The sequence below is a fragment of the Littorina saxatilis genome, linkage group LG2, assembly GCF_037325665.1.
Source record: "Littorina saxatilis isolate snail1 linkage group LG2, US_GU_Lsax_2.0, whole genome shotgun sequence".
Classification (NCBI taxonomy): domain Eukaryota; kingdom Metazoa; phylum Mollusca; class Gastropoda; order Littorinimorpha; family Littorinidae; genus Littorina; species Littorina saxatilis.
Window position 1 is genome coordinate 28,510,086 of NC_090246.1, and position 25,025 is coordinate 28,535,110.

Below are 25,025 nucleotides of genomic sequence, written 5' to 3' on the forward strand. Positions count from 1 at the left end.
CCGGTTGGAAAGGCCAGCGATTCGAAGAAAAGAAAGCACGCTCCAGTTATTTGTGACAATGGGAGGTGACAATGAACTGGATTTTCCAAAACTCCAAACTAAACTTAACAAAACTCATCAAAAAACATGTTCCATATGCACTTTAGCTGAGTTTATTTTAGCATTTTCAGAACTTGCCTCGGCAACTTCGTCCATGTTTACAATCGACACCGGATATGACATCCCCCCCGATTTCTGAAAGGCCATGTAAGCGTAGGTTCCTAAATGCGAGAGGCCGCTACCTCGTAATAGAGAGAAAGAGCGGAGAGAGCTAGTTGGCGGTCCAGGATAAATGGTCTATGCATGAAGCAATTGTACACTCACAATCATACACTCCATCATACATGCATCGTGAAAAGTTTAAAAAACACAGGAGTTTAATTTCTGCATCCAACTCTTTATTGCACATTCACACAGACACACACACTAACACATTTCAGACATGCAGTTCAGCACAAACTTCTCAGCTTGCCAAATTTACAGTTTCCTGCAACAAATAAAACGCATTTCGTAAGTGAAAGCATCAAGTAATCCTCAAAACTGATGTCTGCATAACAATGTAGAGAAATAAAAACTTGTTCAAATGTAAAAAATAAATACTTTATTTCTCTCTTCTAATGAGACCTCTCTTGCAAGTCCACAAATAGATCTTGAGGTAACTAAGCTTTTTTTGTATCCAACATGCATGTACACGTGAAAACAGGGCAATGCATGCAACACAATGTGTATCGACACATCATTGTGCAAACTGAACCTTAAATTACCTGAAACTGTTAAAAGCTGAAATTCTGATCTATTGCTCTGCAATCAGAGCTGATTTAACTGTCTTGAGACATGCTGCTTTGAAAGAGCTAGAACCTCTCAACGTACCTTCTTTTCTTTTTGTTTGCTGGCTGGCCTTGTTTTCTTTGGGTGGGGGATGGACGCTTCCTTTTACCAGGGAGAGTACCTGTAACAAGCACAGACAGCCAACAGCTGCATCAACGGCACCACTCAACAGCACCCCTTAGAGTCTCCAAAAACGGCACAAAACATCACCAGAAAATATTTTGTTAAAAATGTACTTCGTACAGATATTTCGAAGCCATGGTTCCCTGCACAAGAACAGTCATAAGTAAAACAAATGGGCGAGTAAAAGATGAGACAGGAATGAAAACACTCATTTCTGCAGAAATTCCTTGTTTCTTAATTTACAATCTATCCTTTTTACATAGAGGGGGAATCGAGACAAGGGTCGTGGTGTATGTGTGTGTCTGTGCGCGCGTGTGTGTGTGTAGAGCGATTCAGACTAAACTACTGGACCGATCTTTATGAAATTTGACATGAGAGTTCCTGGGTATGATATCCCCGGACGTTATTTTCATTTTTTCAATAAATACCTTTGGTGACGTCATATCCGGCTTTTTGTAAAAGTTGAGGCGGCACTGTCACACCCTCATTTTTCAATCAAATTGATTGAAATTTTGGCAAAGCAATTTTCGACGAAGGCCGGACTTTGGTATTGCATTTCAGCTTGGTGGCTTAAAAACTAATGAATGAGTTTGGTCATTAAAAATCGGAAACTTGTAATTAAAATTATGTTATTTCTAAAATTACGTTTATCTTATTCTTCATCAATTTTTGATACCAAAAACATAAATATGTTATATTTGGATTAAAAACAAGTTCTGAAAATTAAAAATTAAAAAATTATACTTCTGAAATCGATTTAAAAACAATTTCATCTTATTCCTTGTCCGTTCCTGATTCCAAAAACATAGATATGATATGTTTGGATTAAAAACACGTTCAGAAAGTTAAAAAGAATAGAGATATAGAAAAGCGTGCTATCCTCCTCAGCGCAACCGCTACCGCGCTTTTCTGGATTGTTAATTTCACTGCCTTTGCCACGAGCGGTGGACAGACAATGCTCCAAGTGTACGGTCTTGCGGAAAAAAAATGCAATGCGTTCAGTTTCATTCTGTGAGTTCGACTGAGCTTGACTAAATGTTGTATTTTCGCCTTACGTGACTTGTATTGATAGGTGATCAACAAATTTCTTCAGAAAAAAAATCTAAAACCCAAAACAGAAGAATACAGGGAATGTCATGTGGGTCGGCAAGACAAGTAACCCATCTGTCCGCAACTAGATAAATGAAAAATTACTGAATTTGCAATTTGAGTAAATAAGTCGTGTAAGGCGAAATAACAACATTTAGGCAAGCTGTCGAACTCACAGAATGAAACTGAACGCACTGCTTTTTTTCACCAAGACCGCATACTCGTAGTTTCGTCAGTCCACCGCTCGTGGAAAAGGCAGTGAAATCGACAAGCCAGAATAGTGCGGTAGTGGTCGCGCTGAGCAGGATAACACGCTTTTCTGTATCTCTATTCTTTTTAGCTTACTGAGTTTGTTTTTAATCCAAACATATCATATCTATGTTTTTGGAATCAGGGACCGACAAGGAATAAGATGAAATTGTTTTTAAATCGATTTCGGAATTAATTTTAATCATAATTTTCATATTTTTCATTTTGATAGCTTCTTTGTAATCCAAATATAACATATGCATATGTTTTTGGAATCAGAAAATGACGAAGAATAAGATGAAATTGTTTTTGGATCGTTTAATAAAACAATAATTTTAATTACAAGTTTCTGATTTTTAATGACCAGACTCATTCATTAGTTTTTAAGCCACCAAGCTGAAATGTAATACCAAAGTCTGGCCTTCGTCGAAGATTGCTTTGCCAAAATTTCAATCAATTTGATTGAAAAATGAGGGTGTGACAGTGCCGCCTCAACTTTTACAATAGGCCGGATATGACGTCATCAAAAGTATTTATCGAAAAAATGTCCGGGGATATCATTCCCAGGAACTCTCATGTCAAATTTTATAAAGATCGGTCCAGTAGTTTAGTCTGAATCGCTCTACACACACACACAGGCACGTTTCATGATATTGAGGATTGCAGTTTCCCTCTCACACACAATATTCCAAAATAATAAATAGTCAAACAGGGGCCAAAAAACAGTTTGCACCAAGAGTTCAACTTTTTATCTATCCAAAACAGTAAAAAAAATTATATGAACATTCGTATTTCCAAGATGATTGGCGTTCCAAGACGCTATATCCTAAAAACCCCAAAACATGCTTTTACAACTTCAGTGCATAATAACTGCCCAAAGGTGCTGTTTAAAGCAACCATTGATAATAATTTTTAACATACTCCTTGAACACATTAATAAAAACGGTTAACTTGCAAATAAAGGGACAGTATTGATCAGAACAATGGTAAGATAAAGGACGCTACTTATATTTTGTACATTTTTTATCTTTATCGTTTCCTGTAGACCTCAGAAGTTCTAACCAGCTTAAGAAATCATTCTAAAATCGAAAAACAAACATCTATACAGTTTGTACGCAAAGTAGATTGATATTTGACACAGTCACACAGACATACGTGGGCTATGGGGCAACCCTACCCCCTAAATTTGAAAACGGGGTCAATTTCTTAACTGCATGCATTCAGCAAAACAATCCCTAAAAATTTATTTTTTTCACAAATGAACTTATGACTTTAGAAAAGCATTCAAAAATGCATATATACAACGCTTTTTCTTTGGTCCCAATTCAAGGGGGTGTGCTATTCTCAGGTAACACTGTGAACGCTCAAATGAGACTTGGTCACATGTCAAAATAGTAATCCCCCCTGTTGTTCATGGTTCGTTGGTGGGATTTTTTTTTATCTGAGCCATTGGCAAGCATGAAATGTCATCAACATTAGGAAAGACATAGTATCTCCCATTGTCTTTTGCGCGCAAACACTTCACACAGATCTCCTCTCGATCTGGCCCATCGGGGAAATGGGTTGACTTGGGGATGATCACCGCCCTGTATCTCTCCACCTTTCCATCCATGCTGACAAAGTCAGCGGTCACAAAGTCCCCAACTTGAATGTCTCACTGTGGGACAAAGAACCTGGTTTTCACGACTGGCACCACGCGGCATCCAGTGGCGTGTTGTGGGTAGACGTCCATTGATTTTGATAATAATTTTTATATTTTTAATTTTCAGACCTTGTTTTTAATCCGAATATAACATATTTATATGTTTTTGGAATCAGGAAATGATGAAGAATAAGATGAACGTACATTTAGATCGTTTTATAAAAAAAATAATTTTAATTACAATTTTCAGATTTTTAATGACCAAAGTCATAAACTAATATTTACGCCACCAAGCTGAAATGCAATACCGAAGTCCGGCCTTTGTCGAAGATTGCTTGGCCAAAATTTCAATCAATTTGATTGAAAAATGAGGGTGTGACAGTGCCGCCTCAACTTTTAAAAAAAAGCCGGATATGACGTCATGAAAGACATTTATCGAAAAACTGAAAAAAACGTCCGGGGATATCATACCCAGTAACTCTCATGTCAAATTTCATAAAGATCGGTCCAGTAGTTTACTCTCAATCGCTCTACACACACACACACGCACACACACACACACACACACACACACACACACAGATACACATACACCACGACCCTCGTCTCGATTCCCCCTCTATGTTAAACATTTAGTCAAAACTTGACTAAATGTAAAAAGAAAAAAAAAATTCAAAAAAATGGGATAGCGGCGAAACGGGATTGCGCCAAAATGGGATGCGGTAGTAAAATGACGCTTGGCTTGTTAAATGTCGCCAAAATGGGACGGCGGCAAAACGGGATTGCACGTAAATGGGATATTGCGCGAATTATAAACGAAGGAGTAGGCCCTAAGTTTCTCGTACGAGATGTTTACTGGGAGTAAATATTTGGGGAGTAAAAATTTAGTTCCTTGTGAGTTCTTTTTTCGTACAAGATTTTTACTGGAAGTTTACTCCGTCCGAGTCAATTTTTCGTGGAGTAAAAATTTTGTGTTACACCGGTTCATGACCGTTGTGGTAACGAGCGCACATTGTTGTCTCTATATATTGTGTTCCTACGAATCGAAAGTACGATCGCCAAGCCAGTCTGTCATTGAAGGCAACGTTCGATATTTCCGTCTGTCAGCGTTGCCAACGTTCGACAGATTTTACTACTGTTACTCACAAACTTTCAATTTACACAATGAAATGCCAATAACATGTACACACAAGAATGGGAGACGAAGGGAAAACCTACTAGCGATTGAAATTATGCAAACGAACTCACAAATCCCTCACTTTCCGAATGCAAACGCTGCAAATTCGTATGCGTGCGTCGCTTTGCCGAACGTTGGGTTGACGAACGTTGCTGACAGACGCAACAAAACTTGATCAAAAGGCACTAAAAACGATTAAATGTTTTACTCACTGGGTATCGCATTCCTCTTTTTCTTCCTGCAGACGATATGAAGCGGTTGAAACGTCGTTTCCGATTAAAGGCTCGGTTATTTCCGTTAAAAACGAAGTTTGCCGAACGTGTGATTCAGTCTACAGACACCGGTCGGATCACAACAAAAATGTTCATTCTTTGCGATTTTGTGATACTGTTGATGATACACCTGCTTTCCAGTGAAGAACATCAATAAAATGATGTTCACAAGCAAGAATAACAGACAAAAGCACGCGATGTGTAAAATTAGGCTTTGCTTTGCAAACAAAGCACGTGTTTTTTTTACTGACAGACACTTTCGGTGGTGATTGAAAATTTTTCCAGAAACGGTTTTATGCTCCCATTTGATATTGTTTCCCTATTTTCTCTAGTCAGAGACTAACCTTGTGTATTAATTGAATTAATAACCCCATTATCATAAGTTTTGTGTGTTATTTTTGTGTCTGTTGAATCACACTTTGAGATGGGGTCATGTGACAGAAGGAAATGGTGTCTGTCAGGATTCACACGTTCGCTTCGAAAAACGCGCTCAAATAATTGCTCAAACACAAACATTTTAGCTTTTATTTATTTTTTTGTATTGCAAATACCATACTTACTCATGCCAAGCAGAAAAAATGATGAAAATCAACACAGTAAGCAAGTAATTTGAAGGCAAAGTTTACACACATCAAAGAGTCTGATTACCGTGAAACCTGCCCACACACACATGCACAGACACACACAACGACCCTCGTCTCGGTTCCCCCTCTATGTTAAAACATTTAGTCCAAACTTGACTAAATGTAAAAAAGGATCTCTGTTCCCCTACATCTCTATTTTTTTTTTAACAGTTTGAATGCTATATTTGCAATTCTTTCCCATGCCAGGAACCCTCATACAAGCTGACATGCACGGTAGTACATTTTTAAATTCAATTTTCCGATTCCAAGTAGGAATATGCATTTCAGCAGAGAGACGGCCAGCTCCGTGGTGCCTCACTAAGGGGGCCGCTCCTGGATTTACTTGGCATACTGCTCGACCCGACACACCCGCCCCCCCCCCCCCCCCCCCTCTCACTTTTATTTTCCTTTTTATTGTGTGGAATTTATCTGTTTTCATGCCTCTAAGAGAAAAATCACTGCTAGGCTAAGCGGATATTTTAGAATTTAACCAGGCTGCAATCCTTTGCAACACAATAGCTTACCTTCGTCAGGTTCTTTTCCCACTTCCTCTTTGAAGTATGCGGCATCATCATCTGCAACAAAAACAAAATGATGTCATGTCCTATGAAGTTCTCATGACATGGGAAGTAACTCTGTCAATTCAAACCTTCCAAAAAATCACAGCAATGTAACTATAGTGAGTATTCCAAAACAATAAATGCTTAAACCTCAAGGGAAGCTGGCAGAAAGGAAAACAATGCGTCATATCGCATTGAAGATGATATGAAGGCCAAAATAAAAGTAGGTAGCAAGGTGTATAGCGACATTTTCAGACATTCTGCATATGGGTTCCCTAGAAGGCAATACTTGGTGCTTTGGGAGGCAGTGGGTGAACATTACTGTCAATCTAGACTAATAGCTACCCACTCAAGGTCACAATCTTCCAGCAATGACGATATGGACAAAATTGTGTAAATGGCTTTTTACACAAATGACTTGCGAAACTAGCAAGGGGAATGTCTGTCGAGCATGCAATAAAGCTAATTACGTATTGATTTGATTTGCGTGAGCCAGTCGGGTTACAATTTCCGTCATTATATATACTCAACCTTTACCGTCTCAATTATTATTTTTGCTGTGAGTTATTGAACAAGCAATAAGAATTTTGTTCATAATTTGTGTCGGGAAGACATCCTACTTGTCGTAACTATTAGAAATTTGTCAGGCCTGGGATCAGAACAATGTGTCAGATCAAAAAAGTAGGAGTAAATGACTGAAAACCTAGGCCTGGTAACAACAGATGGATCTACCTGAAGATACGTCAGCATTCTCCTCCTTTTTCTGCGTCTGCAGTTTCTTCTTCATGCCTTCCAGACTTTTCTTCTTGAGCGTCTCCTTCTTGTCCTGTTTCTTCCTGATGTTCTGCAGCTGCTCTCTCTTCCTTTTCTCCTTCAGCTGCCTGCAAATTGGAAATATAAATGGTTTACTTCAATGGTATACAAACTTGCCCTCTCCAGGGAAACACAAGAGACTGCCATCATTCGAACGAAAATATATCTGCCCTCAAACATTTAACACTTCAATTTTAAAATGTACCCTCCCATTCTCCTTCAAAACAGGCATCATAAGAACAAGCACTCATTTTTACATCACTGCTTGTTAGCGTCTGAAAGGTAAGAAAAGACAAATACAAAAATATATGAAAATAATAATAAGCATAAACACATGAACACGGTCAAGTGCTTGGTACCTAATTTTTTATTTGATAACGGAAGTCATTCAGAAGCACATACCTCTTCTTTTCCAGCATAGCCTTCAGGTTTTGTTGTTCCTCAGGCGTTTTGGTGACAAACTCATGGTGCAGTACGGCTCCTTCTCCTAGACCCTCTTCAATCTTCACCAGCTGCATCTTTAATCTGGGCCCCACCTCTTTCAGCCTGTGTAAAAAGACATCTACGTCATTCAAGTTACTACAGAGTATCAAATCTATTTGTCACGACTTTTCATTCATAACAAGCTGGGTAACAAAAAACACTGTTCATATGTTGACAAATCCAAGTTGCCAATGGTTTTGAGGTTCAGGTGAGACGTGGATTGTCATAGTAAAAGCCACGGCCACCATGCCAACAGGCCATCTTATATTGTCAACGCCTATTTTAAAGTCAGGACGGTATCTGTGAATAGTGACATAGCGAAAGACAATCCATCAGTACATCATCCTTAGCAGACAGCTGCATCAAGGTGTTGTCAGGAAATCTATATAATTTTTTGGAGTTTGGACACTCAAAATTCTTTCAGCCTTTAACAAAACCGATTTGAAAATCCTGCTTTACTAATTACTTTAATGTGAATACTGAAAATAATCTGACACAGCAAAAGATAATGCTAAACTATTCCAGAACCAATTAAAAAAAAATCACTGTATGCTCTGACACATTAATTTTTCATGGGGAGTAACTGGTATAAAAAAAAGTTAAGGGTCAGCAAAGGGAGAAACAAAAAGTTGCGTCAGGTTACCATGGCGATGCAATCTATTTTTTTTTTAGACCTTAGAAGACCATAACAAGGACAACAATTTTGACATTATTAAATGGCTTCAACTGCACGCTACAACTGCATTTTGTTTGCACCTGTGCACTCACCTGATAGCACTCTGTGTGGCCTTGACATTTCCCCGACCTCGCACCTCTTGTGGCAGCACCACCTGATTGTGCGGCCCATCAAACTCCCCCTCGCTCTCTGACGCATTGCCTCCCCTGTGGGCAAGACAGAGATAGTCAAGTTTTATTTATTCCAATAAAACCCCGTGAGGGTACATGGAAAATTAAAAAACACAATAAAAACACATTTCATTCAGCCTTTAACAAAACCACTGAAACAATACAACAGGCAAGGACAAATCAAAGCATATTTTACGACTTTAAGACCTCCAAAAATGTCAGAACATCAGGTCTTGAAAGGGAGGTACATCAATCAATCAATCAATATGAGGATTACATCGCGCGTATTCCGTGGGTACAGTTCTAAGCGCAGGGATTTAATATTTATTTTATTTTTTAAATTGTTAAAAAAATGTTATGCAATTTATATCGCGCACATATTCAAGGCGCAGGGATTTATTTATGCCGTGTGAGATGGATTTTTTTTTTACACAATACATCACGCATTCACATCGGCCAGCAGATCGCAGCCATTTCGGCGCATATCCTACTTTTCACGGCCTATTATTCCAAGTCACACGGGTATTTTGGTGGACATTTTTATCTATGCCTATACATGGGTGAAACTGATCAGAATTAAAAATAAGGAAAATGAGGCCGGTGTCCAGGGGCCCCCCAAGCCCTGGTGGGGTGCAGGGCAGGGGCGGATCAGTTCATTTTATGGGGGGGTTTCCCAAAAGTATATTGTGAAGATATGGGTGTGAAGGCGCAAAGCGCCGAGCCGACGGCGCAAAGCGCCGAGCCGACGGCGCAAAGCGCCGAGCCGACGGCGCAAAGCGCCGAGCCGACGGCGCAAAGCGCCTAGCTTGCTAGGGGGGTCCGGGGGCATGCCCCCCCGGAAAATTTTGAAAAAAAGGATGCAAAATGGTGCAATCTGGTGCATTCTGAGGATGATCATTACCAGTTTCAGGCAGCAGATTTTGTCACTGATTAATACCCCAAAAATTGAAACTCAATGTAAAATAAAGAAATGCACCATAAAAATATTTTTATTTTTTGGCTGGTTTTTTTTCCCGGAAACCCCAGAAACCCCCTCCCTTGTCCGCCCCTGCAGGGGCAACGCCCTGCTAGGGGGGCCCAGGGGGGCGAAGCCCCCCCGAAAGAAAACGAAAAATCAGGCTTTTAAGGGTAAAAGTAGGCCTATCCTGGTATCTCAAACACACAAATTTGCACATTAAACATGGTAACAAATGCCAAGCTGTAGTCCGATAATTCGCGCGCCCAGTGAAACAAAGACTCAGCGATGTCCGGTCACTGTGTTAGGGGAAAAACGAATCGGATCGCCGGCGAAAAAAAAAAGAAAAAAAAAAGATTTTCAAAATAAGGAATTCCTTATTTGACCAATTTCATTTGGCGGATTTCCGCCCTGAGGCGGAAGAGTTTCACCCATGCCTATACAATTTTGCCAGGAAAGACCCTTTTGTCAATCGTGGGATCTTTTAACGTGCACACCCCAATGTAGTGTACATTTACAGATGCCATGAACAGAAGACCCAGGGTTTTGAAAGGGAGGGGGGGGAGGTCTTGAATGGGGTGTTTCACAGTATTTAGAAAACAATAAACTACATCAGTTGGTGATCGATGAGGTAGCATTTTCATTCCTACTGTGCATGCCAAAGCACAATCAGAAGCTCACAGTGTGTAGCATGTTAGCCTACTAAAGAGTAACTCAACTTACTTACTTACTTACTGCCTGCTATGCCGGTTGGCATGTAGGGCAGCAAGTAACTCGACAGTGACTAACAAATCATTCGCAACAATACTGAGACTTTGTGACCAATCTGATCAAAGCTAACATCAACAAGTAACAAAGATAGAAATTAATGAATGAATAGATCTTAAAACAAATCCAGGGCCATGAATCTTCAACACTGTACTAAATCTCAGACACGCAATACTCACTTTTCGACAAACTCCTCTATTCCCTGATACCCGCCAAGGTTAGGAAGTTTGGGCCGCAGTAGTTTTCGTGTGGTTTTCTTGATGCCTGTGGGGGTGACACGGATCAAACTGGAAAACAAATGCAGCCAATCTCGATTATGAAAGAAAGATAGACCGGCTTCTGATGTTGCATAATAAACCAAATTCAGCATTTGAATAACTGTTTGATGGCTGGGTTGCATGATTACAAACAATACACGTTGCAGAAACACGCGGTGGTAACTTTTAGTCTCCTACTAGTACTACAGATCATGTACCTTTCTTGTAACCATTCTGGGCTGGGATGGAGACTTCATTTGTGATGGGAAAAAAGCTGTGGAGTGTTTGTTCATTAAAATTTAAAGTGTATGCCAAATGTGATCATTTAGTAAGGAATAAATACAAATCCTACACCAACACAACCTGAGGTACCTCTTTTTTTCAAACCTAACAAATCATTATCAAAAATGGTACTGACCAAATGGTGTGAAGAAGACTACAAAACAAGAACACTTTGAAGTAATCTGCAGCATCAACTGATAAATATACCTGTAGCAGAAAGATGGTGTATCTGCCTCATAAATATTGAGCAGGTATGAGGTCTTGCACACTTACTGGAGCCTAGTTTTAAAGACACAGGCTGAAATTGTTAATTGTACTTACTAGTGCCGCATTTCAAGAGTTTTGGTTTCCTTGTCATAGGTGATCAACAAAGTCCTCCTCATGCTACTCAATTTGACCTGTAAATTGATCAAGTACAATTGTATTTAAAGGAGAAGAATATATCAGCTTTGAGAATAACAGATTCAGCATGCTTACAAATAACAAAAACACACAAGAAAACAAATTAAAATGAATACATTCATCAAACCACAATTCAAGTACACCTGTCTGAGTTCTATTTGACACCCATGTGCACAAATTGGTAAGTGACAAGGCCAAACCTATTACACTATGATGCATAACCCAGCACACTAGCACTAACTTTCATGTACATTTTATTTCCACATGCTAGCTGTTAACAAACATACAGTGCAAACTTCACTGTGACCAAAACAAAATCCTTTCCCCGTTCTCATTCATAAAATCATGCATCAGTAACTTCTTACCTTGTTGACGTCGATGCTAGGCAGCATGTTCTGGAACATGGTGGACATGAGCTTTTTGTCCAGGGATTCACCGGACAGGTTGTTCATCACAAGGAGGGGCGGCGTCTGGTACACACTCTGCTCAACGTTTGGACGACGCAAGGACGAGACCACATCCCTACTGAGACAGTACTCTAAAATCTAAGAAACGAGATATTGAGAGTTAAAAAAATCCATGCGTGAGAACGAGTATGCCTTTGGAACAAGGGGACTTTTTTGTCGACAGTCAAAACCAGTGAAATTATGGTTTGAACTAAGCAGCCCTTATTCCGAACGAAGAAGTTCTACAATCTGAACAAAAAGAAAGATATTCACATTGTACATATAGCTTTATCCAGTATTGGCGTTAACCAATAATTACCGGTATTTTACCTCTGGAAACGAAATAACGGAGCAAAATTGGCTGCCGGTATGACCTACCGGTTGTTTTTAGAACTACCAGATTTTTTTCGCTGATAAAACAATAAAACCAGTACTCTGAGTTGGACTCTTACTGGTTCCAATGACCAGCCTACGTTTTGTTTCTGGACTGTTTGCGTCATACTAGTTTGCGTACCGGTTTGAACAAATACTAGTGCCATCCCTGCTTCATCACGTAAATTTGATCTGGCCCGAAGCAATTTTATAAGGTGAGTTTACAGCTTAGTTAAGTATTGCATGACTGTCTTTCACTTTTAGATAATTCTTTTCAAGTTTTTGGATTGTTGTTTTTTGTCTTTTCTTTTCTTGTGTGTATGTCACTATGTGTGCCATAATTTACTATAAAACTATTTCATATGAAGCCAAAATAATTTATTATAAGGCCCAGAACCAGAAATTATTCAGGAAATTAATCTTTAGCTATCAATAATTTTAGGTAAAAAAAGTAGCACTCAATGGCAAACCACGACCTCCTTACAGCTTTGAAAAAGAAATTCACTATTAAAGTAAAGGAAAATCTATTAAATTCTTACCCTGAATGTGAGTGTGGGTCCCCTGGGAGAACGCATAACACGCAGATATGGAGAAAGTTCTGTTTTCGTCAGCGCTAGCAAGTGTGTCACATGTAATACACCTGCAGCCTCCACCAAGTCTCGTAATGAGTTGCTTTTGGTCACCTGAAATGAGACAAACAAAATGATCTTGCACTAACACAAGTAACAGCTGCTACTGCCCTTTTCAGAGGGATGCAAGATTCAGAGCATAGCCTGAGAAGCTTATTTTGTGATCACCTAGGCATTTACACATTGTTAACCCCTTCACTGCCACAGTATAACAGCATTTTGGTATTGCTGTGCGCCAGGGCAAATTTCGCTTTCTTCGGTAGGTTCACTAATCTGTTCACTGCTCAATCATTTATTGAGATATCTCTTAGATCTTTGGCATGTGGTTTGCTTACACCCTTGGCTATTATCTGATAACATGATCATTGGACTTTGTGATTGTTATAGTAAAAATCGATATAATGACCATTTTTGTCAAAAATTACAGTTTCCAAACTTTTACACACACACACACTGCAGCACGTAAAACCGCAGAAACCACAGCTAAAACTGGTGTCAAACATCAGGTACTCACATTACAGCCCATAACAGTATTCTTCTGTGTGGTAATCCATAAATCACTTCTTGTAGAGCTTCCAGAACACTGTATTATTTGAAAACAGGTCTACGAGTTGATGTCCGACTTTCGACCGCCATTTTGAATCTTATAGATCGGAAAAAACTTCTAAAAATGTTTTTACCACGTGGTACTAACTTATCTGAACGGTCAATGGGAAAGAACTGTGTTTAAACCCCTACAAGAAGTTGGACAGTGGTTACCTCCCATTTAGTTTTCACAAATGTCCTGAAAAGTGCTGATGTAAATGCCACGTACCTAGTACGTGCATGGGCGTATGACAAACCAAACATGACCACGTATCTAGTACGTGCTGGGCAGTGAAGGGGTTAATGGAGACTATAACGAGTATAAGAAAATATGGACTGCTCTGGAACTTGGACAAGAGCTAGGCACATGTATATATATATACAATATAATGCCATACAAAATGACCAAAGTGAATACTTCAGAATGAGTCATTAATACTTAGTCTTTGTTCAGGTCTGCCAGTATAGGCACTTGGCAAGCACATTACAAAAACATCACATGAATGAAGCATGCTGGACCTCAAATCATAAGGGATTCTGTACTGGCCAGCCCAAAAAACGATCCTCTATTCAGTCATAGATTTTAAAAGACCAAGAAAAACGTTCAAACAGGCTTATAAATTAAAATGGATGAAATGCCTAAGGCTAATGCAATATTATATATGCCTAATGCTTCAGTCTTACCTGCATCCTGTGTCAAAGAAAAAATCTTCTTACCCTCAACTTTGTTGCTGTATATGGTTCAAAGACTTTTCGCATATCAATGACTAGCTGTCGAATGTTCCTTCCTACTTTTCCTCGCTGGAAGACAAAAGTGTGTGGTGCTTTTGCAAAGGCCTCTTCTCGGGCTTGAGTCGCAGTGGCAGCCCTTGCCTTCTTGGCTGCCTTTCCCTATTACAACAAGAAGAGCAAACGCTCGATCGAGTCACTTTCGCAGTTCTGAATATTATATGAGGCATCAGATGGACAGGAAGAAATTGCTATTCACAACACAATGAGTCACGTTCACATAAAATTTGAGCCCGGTCACTTTTATAGTTTCCGAGAAAAGCCCAACGTTAAGTTGTGTGTTGCCGAACAGAAAAGGCTAGTTATCTCCCTTGTTTTTCTGATAACGTTCGTAAAAGGCTACAGATGTAAATACTTTGATGTAAAGAATAATCCTACAAAGTTTCAATCACATCCGATGAACTTTGTCAAAGATATAAAATGTCTAATTTTTCCTTTGACGCTGACCTGTGACCTTGAAAAAGGTCAAAGGTCAACGAAACCATCGTTAAAGTGTAGAGGTCATTGGAGGTCACGACTAAACAAAATATGAGCCCGATCGCTTTGATAGTTTCCGAGAAAAGTCCAACGTTAAGGTGGTGTCTACGGACGGACGGCCGGCCGGACAGACTAACACTGACCGATTACATAGAGTCACTTTTTCTCAAGTGACTCAACAAAACACAATTAAAAATGAAGATTCTGATGTCAAGTACCCGTTCTTGTCTGCTTGGAGAGGTTGCAGTCAACTTATTGTACAACGAAGATCTATTCTGCGTGGGGTTGTGACTGTGAGTGGCAGACAAGAACGGGTACTTGACATCAGAATCTTTCACACTAAAGACATTTAATGCGTCATATCATGTCAGGCAGTTAACTGCTATTCATCAACAGGCTAAATGTAAGTAATACAGGCTAAACTTACCCTTTTCTTATGCCTCATGTTTGTTGAACTAGATTTTGCTTTCCAAGCACGTTGGAAGTGAACACCGGAAACAACGAGAGTGATGTCCCATACAAATCATGGGAGACTACTCCAAATGGGTACTACTTGTCTCCGAAAACCTCCCAAAACCCTGAAAACCTCCGAAAACCTCCAACAAACCCATCTAGACTAACTAAATCTATCTTCAAAGTGAAGTATTGGACATGCCTGTGAAAAGTAAGCCTGATGCATGCTACATGCACCCTTATATTTGTGTTGAGAGCCGGGTTCAACAATTTCAATGCAAGGGAGGTAACTCTTGTTACTCGAAAGCACAAGTATTGATGACGTCATGTGATTGGTGCTTCCGTTCCTTCGTAAATCCTCGCACAAACACGAAAATAAAGCCATGAACTGTGAAAGTTGCAAATATAAGTCATGATTGCAAACAATTATGTAACAAAACACGATCTAAGGACGAATTTTCTTATTTCTGATGAGGTTTTTGGGGGTTTTCGGAGGTTTTCGGGGTTTTCGGGGGTTTTCGGAGACAAGTAGTACCGCTCCAAAATGGCAAATAAGATGGATGCAGTTTCCTGCTGGAAATATCGAGCAACTGATTTCATGGTCAGTTTTCATTTTGCTGCTGAAATAACCTCACATTTACCCTCTTTCACACATCGTGATTGACAAGACTGGAACAGTCTGCCAGAAACAGTTGTGACAGCACCATCAGTGAACAGTTTCAAAGGAAGGCTGGACAATTTCTGGGCAGACAGACCAGAGAAATTCTCACCAACGTGCTACCAATAACCGCCCGCGCATGCCACCAACAAAAGTGTTATTGGAGTACTATTCGACAGGATCGATGAACAGGCCTAAGGCCTTAAACATCGCAAGTTCAAGTTCAAGTTCAAGTTCAAGACCATATTTCTCTGAATACGTCGCGCAATGTCATGCGGAACTGACAAGCGGTCCGAAGTCCTCCTATCCCACGGGCACTTCAGTGACATGAAGTGCCCAGTGGGGCTGATGCCGTGATGGGCTCTATCGTATACCGAGAGGCATAAATTCCGCAAACTGAACTTTAAAAAATCACAAAAAATCAACTCAGTGCTGAATGTTTTCAATGTTTGAATATTTTATTTATTGGCCATTTTAGTGTTTATAAACCTTCGCTTTATTGATTTTGAATAGAACATCATGAAATGACAATTTTTCAAAAAAAGTGACCGAGTCCAAGCGCAATGATTTCGGAAAACGTTCAGTGTTCATCACGTTCAATGCTTTGGCCAGCTCTAAGCATCCCAATCGCTTGCTGTCTCTCTCCTTCATCAAGTCGTGGCATGATTGCAATATGATTATCTGATACAGCCAAACAGCCAGTTGCATTTTAGGATTCCCTGTACTGTAGATGGAGTTCCTGTATGGGGGATTCTCTTTGTACAGGGAATCTAACAGGGTGGAGTTCCTCTAGCGTTTCGCTGATCTCGCTAAAAGTCACGTAATGCTTAGCGACATCGGTAGAATTCGATGTTTTTCTATCTTTTTTGACATTTCTTAGAAATTCGAGTATGTTTGAAATTTTTATTGAACAAAAGTTTAAATCGATAACTAAATGAAAGAAAGGGCAGCGAAAATAACTTGAATTACTCGTAATAACGACACACTGCCTGGCAAAGCGTTCCATAAGCATTTCACTTCCGTTTTTTGTGTAAAGGACAGCATACTCTAGAAATGTGTGTATTTTCACAGCTCGTGCTATAAACGTATTGACGAAATAAAAATATTCCAAATTTTGAACCAAACGTGACCCCGCTATGACCTTGAAATTGACAAAGATTAACCAGGTCACTTTCTTTTTATGTCATCAACATTCTAAAAGTATGTAAAGTTAGCTCAAGTGTAATGTTTCTAGCTTTAAAACATGTAAGACAACGAACATTTTCCAATTTGGAAAGCAACTTTAACCTTTGAGTTTGATGAGGTTTAATGCGACCTGCGCCACACAAGGGGGTCATTAAACCTTGGAAGTGTGCCAAGTTTCAAAGCCCAAGCTTCAAAAACATGCGAGAAATCCTCAATGACAAATCTTTATGTTTGACCTGCTGTGACCTTGACCTTTTCAACCTAAACTGTAATCGCGTGTAGAGGTCATCATACACTAAACATGTCTGTATTTTCAAAGTTTGTGCTATAAAATAAACTCTCTGAATAAATTGACACTATTCCAAATTTTGAACCAAATGTGACCCCACTGTGACCTTGACATTTTAGAAAGATTAACCAGGTGGTCACTTTTGTTAAGATTTCATCAACATTCTGAAAGTATGTAAAGTCTAACTGATCTAGCTTTAAAACTTGTAACTGTAAGACGTACAACGACAATTGTCCAGTTTGGAAAGAAAATGTAACCTCGCTGTGACCTTGAAATTCAATGTGGTTTAATGTGATCTGTACCATATCTGGGCGTCACCATACTTTGGTAGTGTGCCAAGTTTCAAAGCCCTAGCTTCAGAAACGTGCGAGATAACCTGAATGCTACGTCTCAGTGCCATGTTGAATAATATTAACGAACAAAATTCCCGTTTTTGAGTCACTTGAGAAAAAGTGACTCTATGTAATCGGTCAGTGTTAGTCTGTCCGGCCGGCCGTGCGGCCGGCCGGCCGTCCGTCCGTAGACACCACCTTAACGTTGGACTTTTCTCGGAAACTATCAAAGCGATCGGGCTCATATTTTGTTTAGTCGTGACCTCCAATGACCTCTACACTTTAACGATGGTTTCGTTGACCTTTGACCTTTTTCAAGGTCACAGGTCAGCGTCAAAGGAAAAATTAGACATTTTATATCTTTGACAAAGTTCATCGGATGTGATTGAAACTTTGTAGGATTATTCTTTACATCAAAGTATTTACATCTGTAGCCTTTTACGAACGTTATCAGAAAAACAAGGGAGATAACTAGCCTTTTCTGTTCGGCAACACACAACTTAACGTTGGGCTTTTCTCGGAAACTATAAAAGTGACCGGGCTCAAATTTTATGTGAACGTGACTCATTGTGTTGTGAATAGCAATTTCTTCCTGTCCATCTGATGCCTCATATAATATTCAGAACTGCGAAAGTGACTCGATCGAGCGTTTGCTCTTCTTGTTTGTGAAATAATTTCAGTGCATTTGTCTTTTCTTTTCATAATTGGGTTCCAACATCTGTTGTCTTAGCAAAGATCACAATATCAGTGGGCGGGGATGTAGCTCAGCCGGTAGCACGCTGGATTTGTATCCAGCCTTGGCCGCTGTCAGCGTGAGTTCGTCCCCACGTTCGGCGAGAGATTTATTTCTCAGAGTCAACTTTGTGTGCAGACTCTCCTCGGTGTCCGAACACCCCCGTGTGTACACGCAAGCACAAGACCAAGTGCGCACGAAAAAGATCCTGTAATCCATGTCAGAGTTCGGTGGGTTATAGAAACACGAAAATACCCAGCATGCTTCCTCCGAAAGCGGCGTATGGCTGCCTAAATGGCGGGGTAAAAACGGTCATACACGTAAAAGCTGTGGAAGTTTCACCCCATGAACGAACAAACAAACAAACAAACAATATCAGTCTTGTTTGTCAACTTTTATTTTTTAGCCCCTTTGTCCGCTTTTTGTGGCACTTAGTCATATGTCTAAAAACACAGCCGTCACCGCACATGTATGATCGCGTGTCAAATGAAGCAATGATCGATGACTACTGGTTAGATAGGCTTGTGGAAAGGAATATTCACCACAAAACTGACTCTTCCGGCACGGTTGGCCTAGTGGTAAGGCGTCCGCCCCGTGATCGGGAGGTCGTGGGTTCGAACCCCGGCTGGGTCATACCTAAGACTTTAAAATTGGCAATCTAGTGGCTGCTCCGCCTGGCATTATGGGGTTAGTGCTAGAACTGGTTGGTCCGGTGTCAGAATAATGTGACTGGGTGAGACATGAAGCCTGTGCTGCGACTTCTGTCTTGTGTGTGGCGCACGTTAAATGTCAAAGCAGCACCGCCCTGATATGGCCCTTCGTGGTCGGCTGGGCGTTAAGCAAGCAAACAAACAAACACAAAACTGACTCAGAGTCTTGAACTTGTTTTGTTGTAACCCCATCATCAGGTGACCTCAGTCATAAGGACTTGTGGTATGATCAGACTTGTAGAAAGTTTCTTTGAAATACTTAAAGGGCAGCTGTCGGGTTGCCTGGCCTCAAAAATGCTCGGAGTCGCGTGCAAACACGCGTTTAAGAGTTTTCCGAGTTGATTCAACTAAAGACTGTTGATTTGGTCCAGAAGAAGATACTTTTATCATTAGTTTGAAACCATGAAAATGAGTGAAACTTTCTGCTAGTTCTCACAATCCGCAAGAAAACGAAGCAGTTGGCAGGCCGAAACGACTCAAAATCCGCGACCGACAACTCTGCCAGCACAAGAAGAGACGCCGCAGCGTTAGCCTGGCAGTGACGTCATCCGAGGAACCCGATAAGGCCGCTGCGAAGTTTACAGTACAATGCAGTGTACAGCTGGGCATCTGTAATGCTGTACGCGTGATTGATTCTTGCACAAAGTAAAGTATTAGGGTGGTGGTATCTTCTCAGGACCCATGTTCCCATCTTCTCTTCTTTGATCTGACCAACTGCAACCTTCACAAGTTATTTCTAAAGTGGTTCACATGCTGTTGCTACTCCCCCAGTCCACCCGGTTAAACCATAAAGTTGCTCAACCACAGACCCTCGTGTCCCTGGTCAGCAGACACTTTACACTGAAGAAGGTCCGCTTGAGGTGTCACGCCAATTACCGTGTACGTGTGAGGTACTGAATTTAAGACAAAAACCAACTCTGTCGGTGGGAAAATCTAGGAAAGAGATAATGACAATACCTCTTCAGTTACTCACTCAAGTAGGTAGACGAGATAAGATAAAGGGAAAAGAGACGAAGACAAAGATGAAACAGTGGATCTAGTGTGGAAAATGGGGGTGGGGGGTTCGGCCGCAAAAAAATCAAAGATGAATTTGTCAAACTGTGATTGTGATGGTTATCGTGTGTGTGTGTGTGTGTGTGTGTTTGTGTGTGTGTGTGTGTGTGTGTGTGTGTGTGTAATAACACGTATGTGTGCGTGTGTGTGTGATAACACGTATGTGTGTGTGTGTGTTTGTGTATGTGTGTGATTACACCTGTGGTGTGTGTTTGTGTTTGCGGGTGCATGTGTGTGAGTGTGTGTGTGTGTTTGTGTCCCTCGACGCGTGACATTATATGCCAATAAGTTGAACAAAAACAGGGTTCAAGTGGGAACACCTGAACAAAAGCAGGAGGGGGACGGAAGACACTTTATAAACTCCGTTTTTTACTGCGAAATTTTGGCCTGGGAGAAGACACCCCATCCTAAGTTTCTCTTCACCTACCCGTGAAGTATGCTTTAGGGCTTGACTAGACAACCCGATTGCGCTCACTACACGGTATAAAGAGAGCGCCGTTCAACCCGGCCGATTCCTCGGCTGACGTCACGCGTCCAAGGGAAGTAATTTTCGAGCGGGCTGCATTGACTCAGCCAAGAATGCAAACTTTCTTCGACTAAAGACATTGCAGCATGTCTAAAATCTTCGGACTTGTGTTATCAAGCTGTTAAAATCACCAAGTAACTTTTAAGTATAGTTTCAGTTACATGAGAACTCATTCTGATGAACAGATTTTGAGAGCCACAACCCAACAGCTGCCCTTTAACCCTGAGGGATAAGCTTGAACTGGGTTTAAAAGCTTCTGAAAATGAATACATGTCTATTTCACTTGAATGTGTTCCTTTTGTTTCAGGGACCAGACTTCTAAATCAGCATACGATCAGCTTTGAAGTTCAGCAGAATGGCTAGTTCACAAGACGCCCAAAGCTCCTGCCCAGGCAGTGAGGAAGAAGAGGTACGCCCAGCTACACTGCTGGACAAAGAAGCTGTGCTTAAAATTGACCCAAACTACCATGGGTTGGACTACCTGGCAGACTGCTACACATCTTACACACAAGGGCCAGGATCCACTGGTTATGTGTTGAAGAAAGGGGACGAGGTTGTAGGCTTCTTCAGCTGTCAACTTGTGGACGCCGGACACACCCTTGTCACATCTGGAGGGCGGATTCTGGAGGGTCATAGAGGTGGAGGCTTTTACGGGCGTGCGACAAAAAAGGTCTTTGAAACCTTCCGCGGCTCTGGCCTTTGCAATATTGCCATGGTTTTGAACAATGTCAACCTGAAAAACTACGGGGACAAACTGCTGAAGCAGTATCAGATGGTCCACTCCAGGGAGAGTGCAGCCTACACGGTAGACATGGATGCTATTAGGAAATCGGACCTGTCCAAAACGGCAGCAGACATGAAAGGAATCCACCAGCTGACCTCTGAGGAAGAGCTGCAGCTCCTTATGTCTGTTGCTGGTGATTGCCTCTTTCCTGAGGGGAGAGTACTGATCGAGTTGAAGCCATTCAGAATAATGGAGGAAAATGCACGTTTCATTCTTCATGGCGGTACACACGAACGTGCAATTCTTGTGTCTGGAGCTGGCACAGATTTGTCCTCTGAAAGTCCTGAAAAGTATTCAGCCAAAGATTTGCTGTTCTCTTGTGGAAGTTATTTCTATAACCAAGTTGGGGTGAGCTACCTAGTGGATATGTATGCCACAGGAATTGCCGATTCAAGTGAGGAAGTGCAGAAACACTTAGAATGGCATTTCCTGCGTTTGATCAACACCCTAAAACCATCCAAAGCTTATTTTCATGTTTTTTTTGAGCGACAGTTAAATGCTGAGATGGAAGCTTTGAGTAGTGTTTATCCAAACACACGCTCAGACTTTCCCTTTACCAAGATGAGTGTACTTGAGATGGAATATAAGCAGTGACTTTCAGGTTTGAACAAAGTCATATGCTAGTACTTGCTACACCTGCGATGTGTGGACCCTCTCATGAGAGGACACCTTCCTTAAAAGGACCCCTATGCTTGTCCCTTTTTATATTATCTCTACCAAAGTGTACCTGTCATGAAAGGCCACCTGCAATGTAGGGACACTTTTGGCTGGTCTCAAGGGTGTCCTTTCATCGCAGGTACCACTGTACACATAGCAGCAGCAATAATAGAGAGAAAACTGCACAGATTTTTGCTTTTTGACTCACATGCGAAGCAAAAGTAAGTCTATGTACTCACCTGAGTCGTCCGTCCGTCCGTCCCGGCGTCCGTCCGTCCGTCCGTCCGGAAAACTTTAACGTTGGATATTTCTTGGACACTATTCAGTCTATCAGTACCAAATTTGGCAAGATGGTGTATGATGACAAGGCCCCAAAAAACATACATAGCATCTTGACCTTGCTTCAAGGTCAAGGTCGCAGGGGCCATAAATGTTGTCTAAAAAACAGCTATTTTTCCCATTTTTCCCATTTTCTCTGAAGTTTTTGAGATTTAATACCTCACCTATATATGATATATAGGGCAAAGTAAGCCCCATCTTTTGATACCAGTTTGGTTTACCTTGCTTCAAGGTCAAGGTCACAGGAGCTCTTCAAAGTTGGATTGTATACATATTTTGAAGTGACCTTGACCCTGAACTATGGAAGATAACTGTTTCAAACTTAAAAATTATGTGGGGCACATGTTATGCTTTCATCATGAGACACATTTGGTCACATATGATCAAGATCAAGGTCACTTTGACCCTTATGAAATGGGACCAAAATAAGGTAGTGAACCACTAAAAGTGACCATATCTCATGGTAGAAAGAGCCAATAAGCACCATTGTACTTCCTATGTCTTGAATTAACAGCTTTGTGTTGCATGACCTTGGATGACCTTGACCTTGGGTCAAGGTCACATGTATTTTGGTAGGAAAAATGTGTAAAGCAGTTCTTAGTGTATGATGTCATTGCTAGGTTTAGCTGAAGGTCAAGGTCATGTAAAGGTCAAGGTCAAGCATGTGAGTCGTATGGGCTTTGCCCTTCTTGTTTTGTTTTTTGAGCCTCAGTTGCAATTTGGATGCAGACTGCTGCAACCTTTTTTTTTACTTATATATTTATGGCCCCCCGCGGGTTAGGGGGAAGAATTTACCCGATGCTCCCCAGCATGTCGTAAGAGGCGACTAACGGATTCTGTTTCTCCTTTTACCCTTGTTAAGTGTTTCTTGTATAGAATATAGTCAATTTTTGTAAAGATTTTAGTCAAGCAGTATGTAAGAAATGTTAAGTCCTTTGTACTGGAAACTTGCATTCTCCCAGTAAGGTCATATATTGTACTACGTTGCAAGCCCCTGGAGCAATTTTTTTATTAGTGCTTTTGTGAACAAGAAACAATTAACAAGTGGCTCTATCCCCGGCGGCTTCTCCCCCCCCCCCCCCCCCCCCCCCTTTCCCCGTCGCGATATAACCGTGGTTGAAAACGACGTTAAACACCAAATAAATAAAGAAAGAATGCTTTTAAAGTCTGAGGCGATGTGGTTGGGTAGTAGGAAACATTGTGATGAAACATTTTATAATTTTGTTTGGAAGAAAAAGTTGAAGATTTTGGGTGTATATTTTTGTAATGATAGGAGTGCTTCTTTGGTAGAAGATAACTGGACTGGAAGAATAAGGAATATTAAGCGATTGATTTGTGCATGGGAGAAGCGAAATTTGAGCATTGTAGGGAAAATATGTATTGTGAAAACGTTTTTAATTTCACAATTTGTGTATATTATGCAAGCGTTTGTATTACCTGACTGTGTTTTGAATGAAGTCAATACCTTATTGTTTAGATTTTTGTGGCGAAAAAGAGATTGTAATCGGAAGGCCTTTGAAGGTGTTTTGCTATTTATTGTGACATTTATTGCCATGCTTTCAGAGGGTGCTTCAGTAGGTGGGTGGGTGAGGAATACCTGTTGACCAAGTACATGTACTTACATTTGTGATAGAAGTGCGTGACCATAATAAGTCTCTAATTTGGGTGAAATGGCATGTAAGGGTTCATACTCCAGAATAAGCCGCATGGAAGTGATGTCACATCGTGTTAAAAGACGAACTGTTTCAAGATGTTCTTTCTCTACTTTTACAAGGCAAACTCTCAGGGTTACCCAGAAAACCTACAGGGACAAATTAACTTTTCCGTCAAGGTAATAAAGTTGTCCATATCTAAGCCTTTATGCCATTATGTATTTAGATTACCATACACACACAAATGCAAACACGCTCATGCGCAAACTGACAAACAAACAAACACACAAACAACCATAAGACAAACGTTTGTGTGTGTGTGTGTGTGTGTGTGTGTGTGTAGGCTATGTGTGTGTTACACGGACCACGTTTTTGCAAACGTGAGTCAAAAATTGATGACCCACAATTGGCAAAGTGATCTATAAATTGCAGCGTGCTTCATGTTTGCGCTTACATTTTATATGCCGCACCTACTACATGGTTAAAGATGTAGTATACGTTTCGTCCCCCTTTGTAGATGCGGTGTTTGGTTTGACATTCAGTTGTGAACATTATTGTTTTGTTTCAACTAAACTTAAAACAGAAAAAGGTCCCCGAGTCACACATTTAGTACATGCTCACCTCTGAAAACGAGTTGACTGTTCATTCGGATACAAACAAACAGCATTTCTCTGTAAAAAAAAAAGAGACCTCTTGAGTAATTGTATTTTATTTTTGTACATCTCACGTGGCACGGATGTGCCCTTTCTCTCTGTTGCTCTCCTTCTCTCTCCCTCTCACAGCGACACAATAAAACACAGACACACGCACGAACGCATACACTGTGACAGACCCCCTCCACACACACACACACACACGCGCGCGCGCGCGAGCACACGCACATGGACACACAGTGTTACACTGACTACATACTGTGCAACCACCTTAGCATAGCAAACATTGTGCAAT

The 25,025-nt window shown here is 40.7% G+C and overlaps 2 protein-coding genes across 2 annotated transcripts; one reads left to right on the plus strand and one right to left on the minus strand.

The window, feature by feature from the left end:
- Positions 1 to 415: 415 nt before the first annotated feature.
- Positions 416 to 15,290, minus strand: LOC138958670 (suppressor of SWI4 1 homolog). Its single transcript, XM_070329897.1, has 12 exons — positions 15,134 to 15,290; positions 14,158 to 14,331; positions 12,766 to 12,909; positions 11,774 to 11,953; positions 11,328 to 11,404; positions 10,647 to 10,754; positions 8,667 to 8,780; positions 7,818 to 7,961; positions 7,335 to 7,483; positions 6,567 to 6,617; positions 910 to 988; positions 416 to 526 (listed from the first exon to the last, which is right to left on the minus strand). Exons 1-12 carry the CDS (start codon positions 15,149 to 15,151, stop codon positions 517 to 519), a joined length of 1,248 nt encoding a protein of 415 aa, XP_070185998.1. The 5' UTR covers positions 15,152 to 15,290; the 3' UTR covers positions 416 to 516.
- Positions 15,291 to 15,412: 122 nt separating this feature from the next.
- LOC138958671 (probable N-acetyltransferase 16) lies at positions 15,413 to 24,279 on the plus strand. The gene is made up of 2 exons (XM_070329898.1): positions 15,413 to 15,760; positions 20,953 to 24,279. The coding sequence occupies exon 2, from the start codon at positions 21,001 to 21,003 to the stop codon at positions 22,021 to 22,023; it is 1,023 nt and encodes a 340-aa protein (XP_070185999.1). The 5' UTR covers positions 15,413 to 15,760; positions 20,953 to 21,000; the 3' UTR covers positions 22,024 to 24,279.
- Positions 24,280 to 25,025: the final 746 nt, after the last annotated feature.

Coding starts and splice junctions, on each gene's coding strand:
- LOC138958671 (XM_070329898.1), top strand. CDS start 21,001: ATGGCTAGTTCACAAGACGCCCAAAGCTCCTGCCCAGGCAGTGAGGAA.
- LOC138958670 (XM_070329897.1), bottom strand. Junction 11,954..12,765: donor GACCCACACTCACATTCAGG/GTAAGAATTTAA, acceptor CTCGTTTCTTAG/ATTTTAGAGTACTGTCTCAG. Junction 7,962..8,666: donor GCCACACAGAGTGCTATCAG/GTGAGTGCACAG, acceptor CTTTTTACACAG/GCTGAAAGAGGTGGGGCCCA.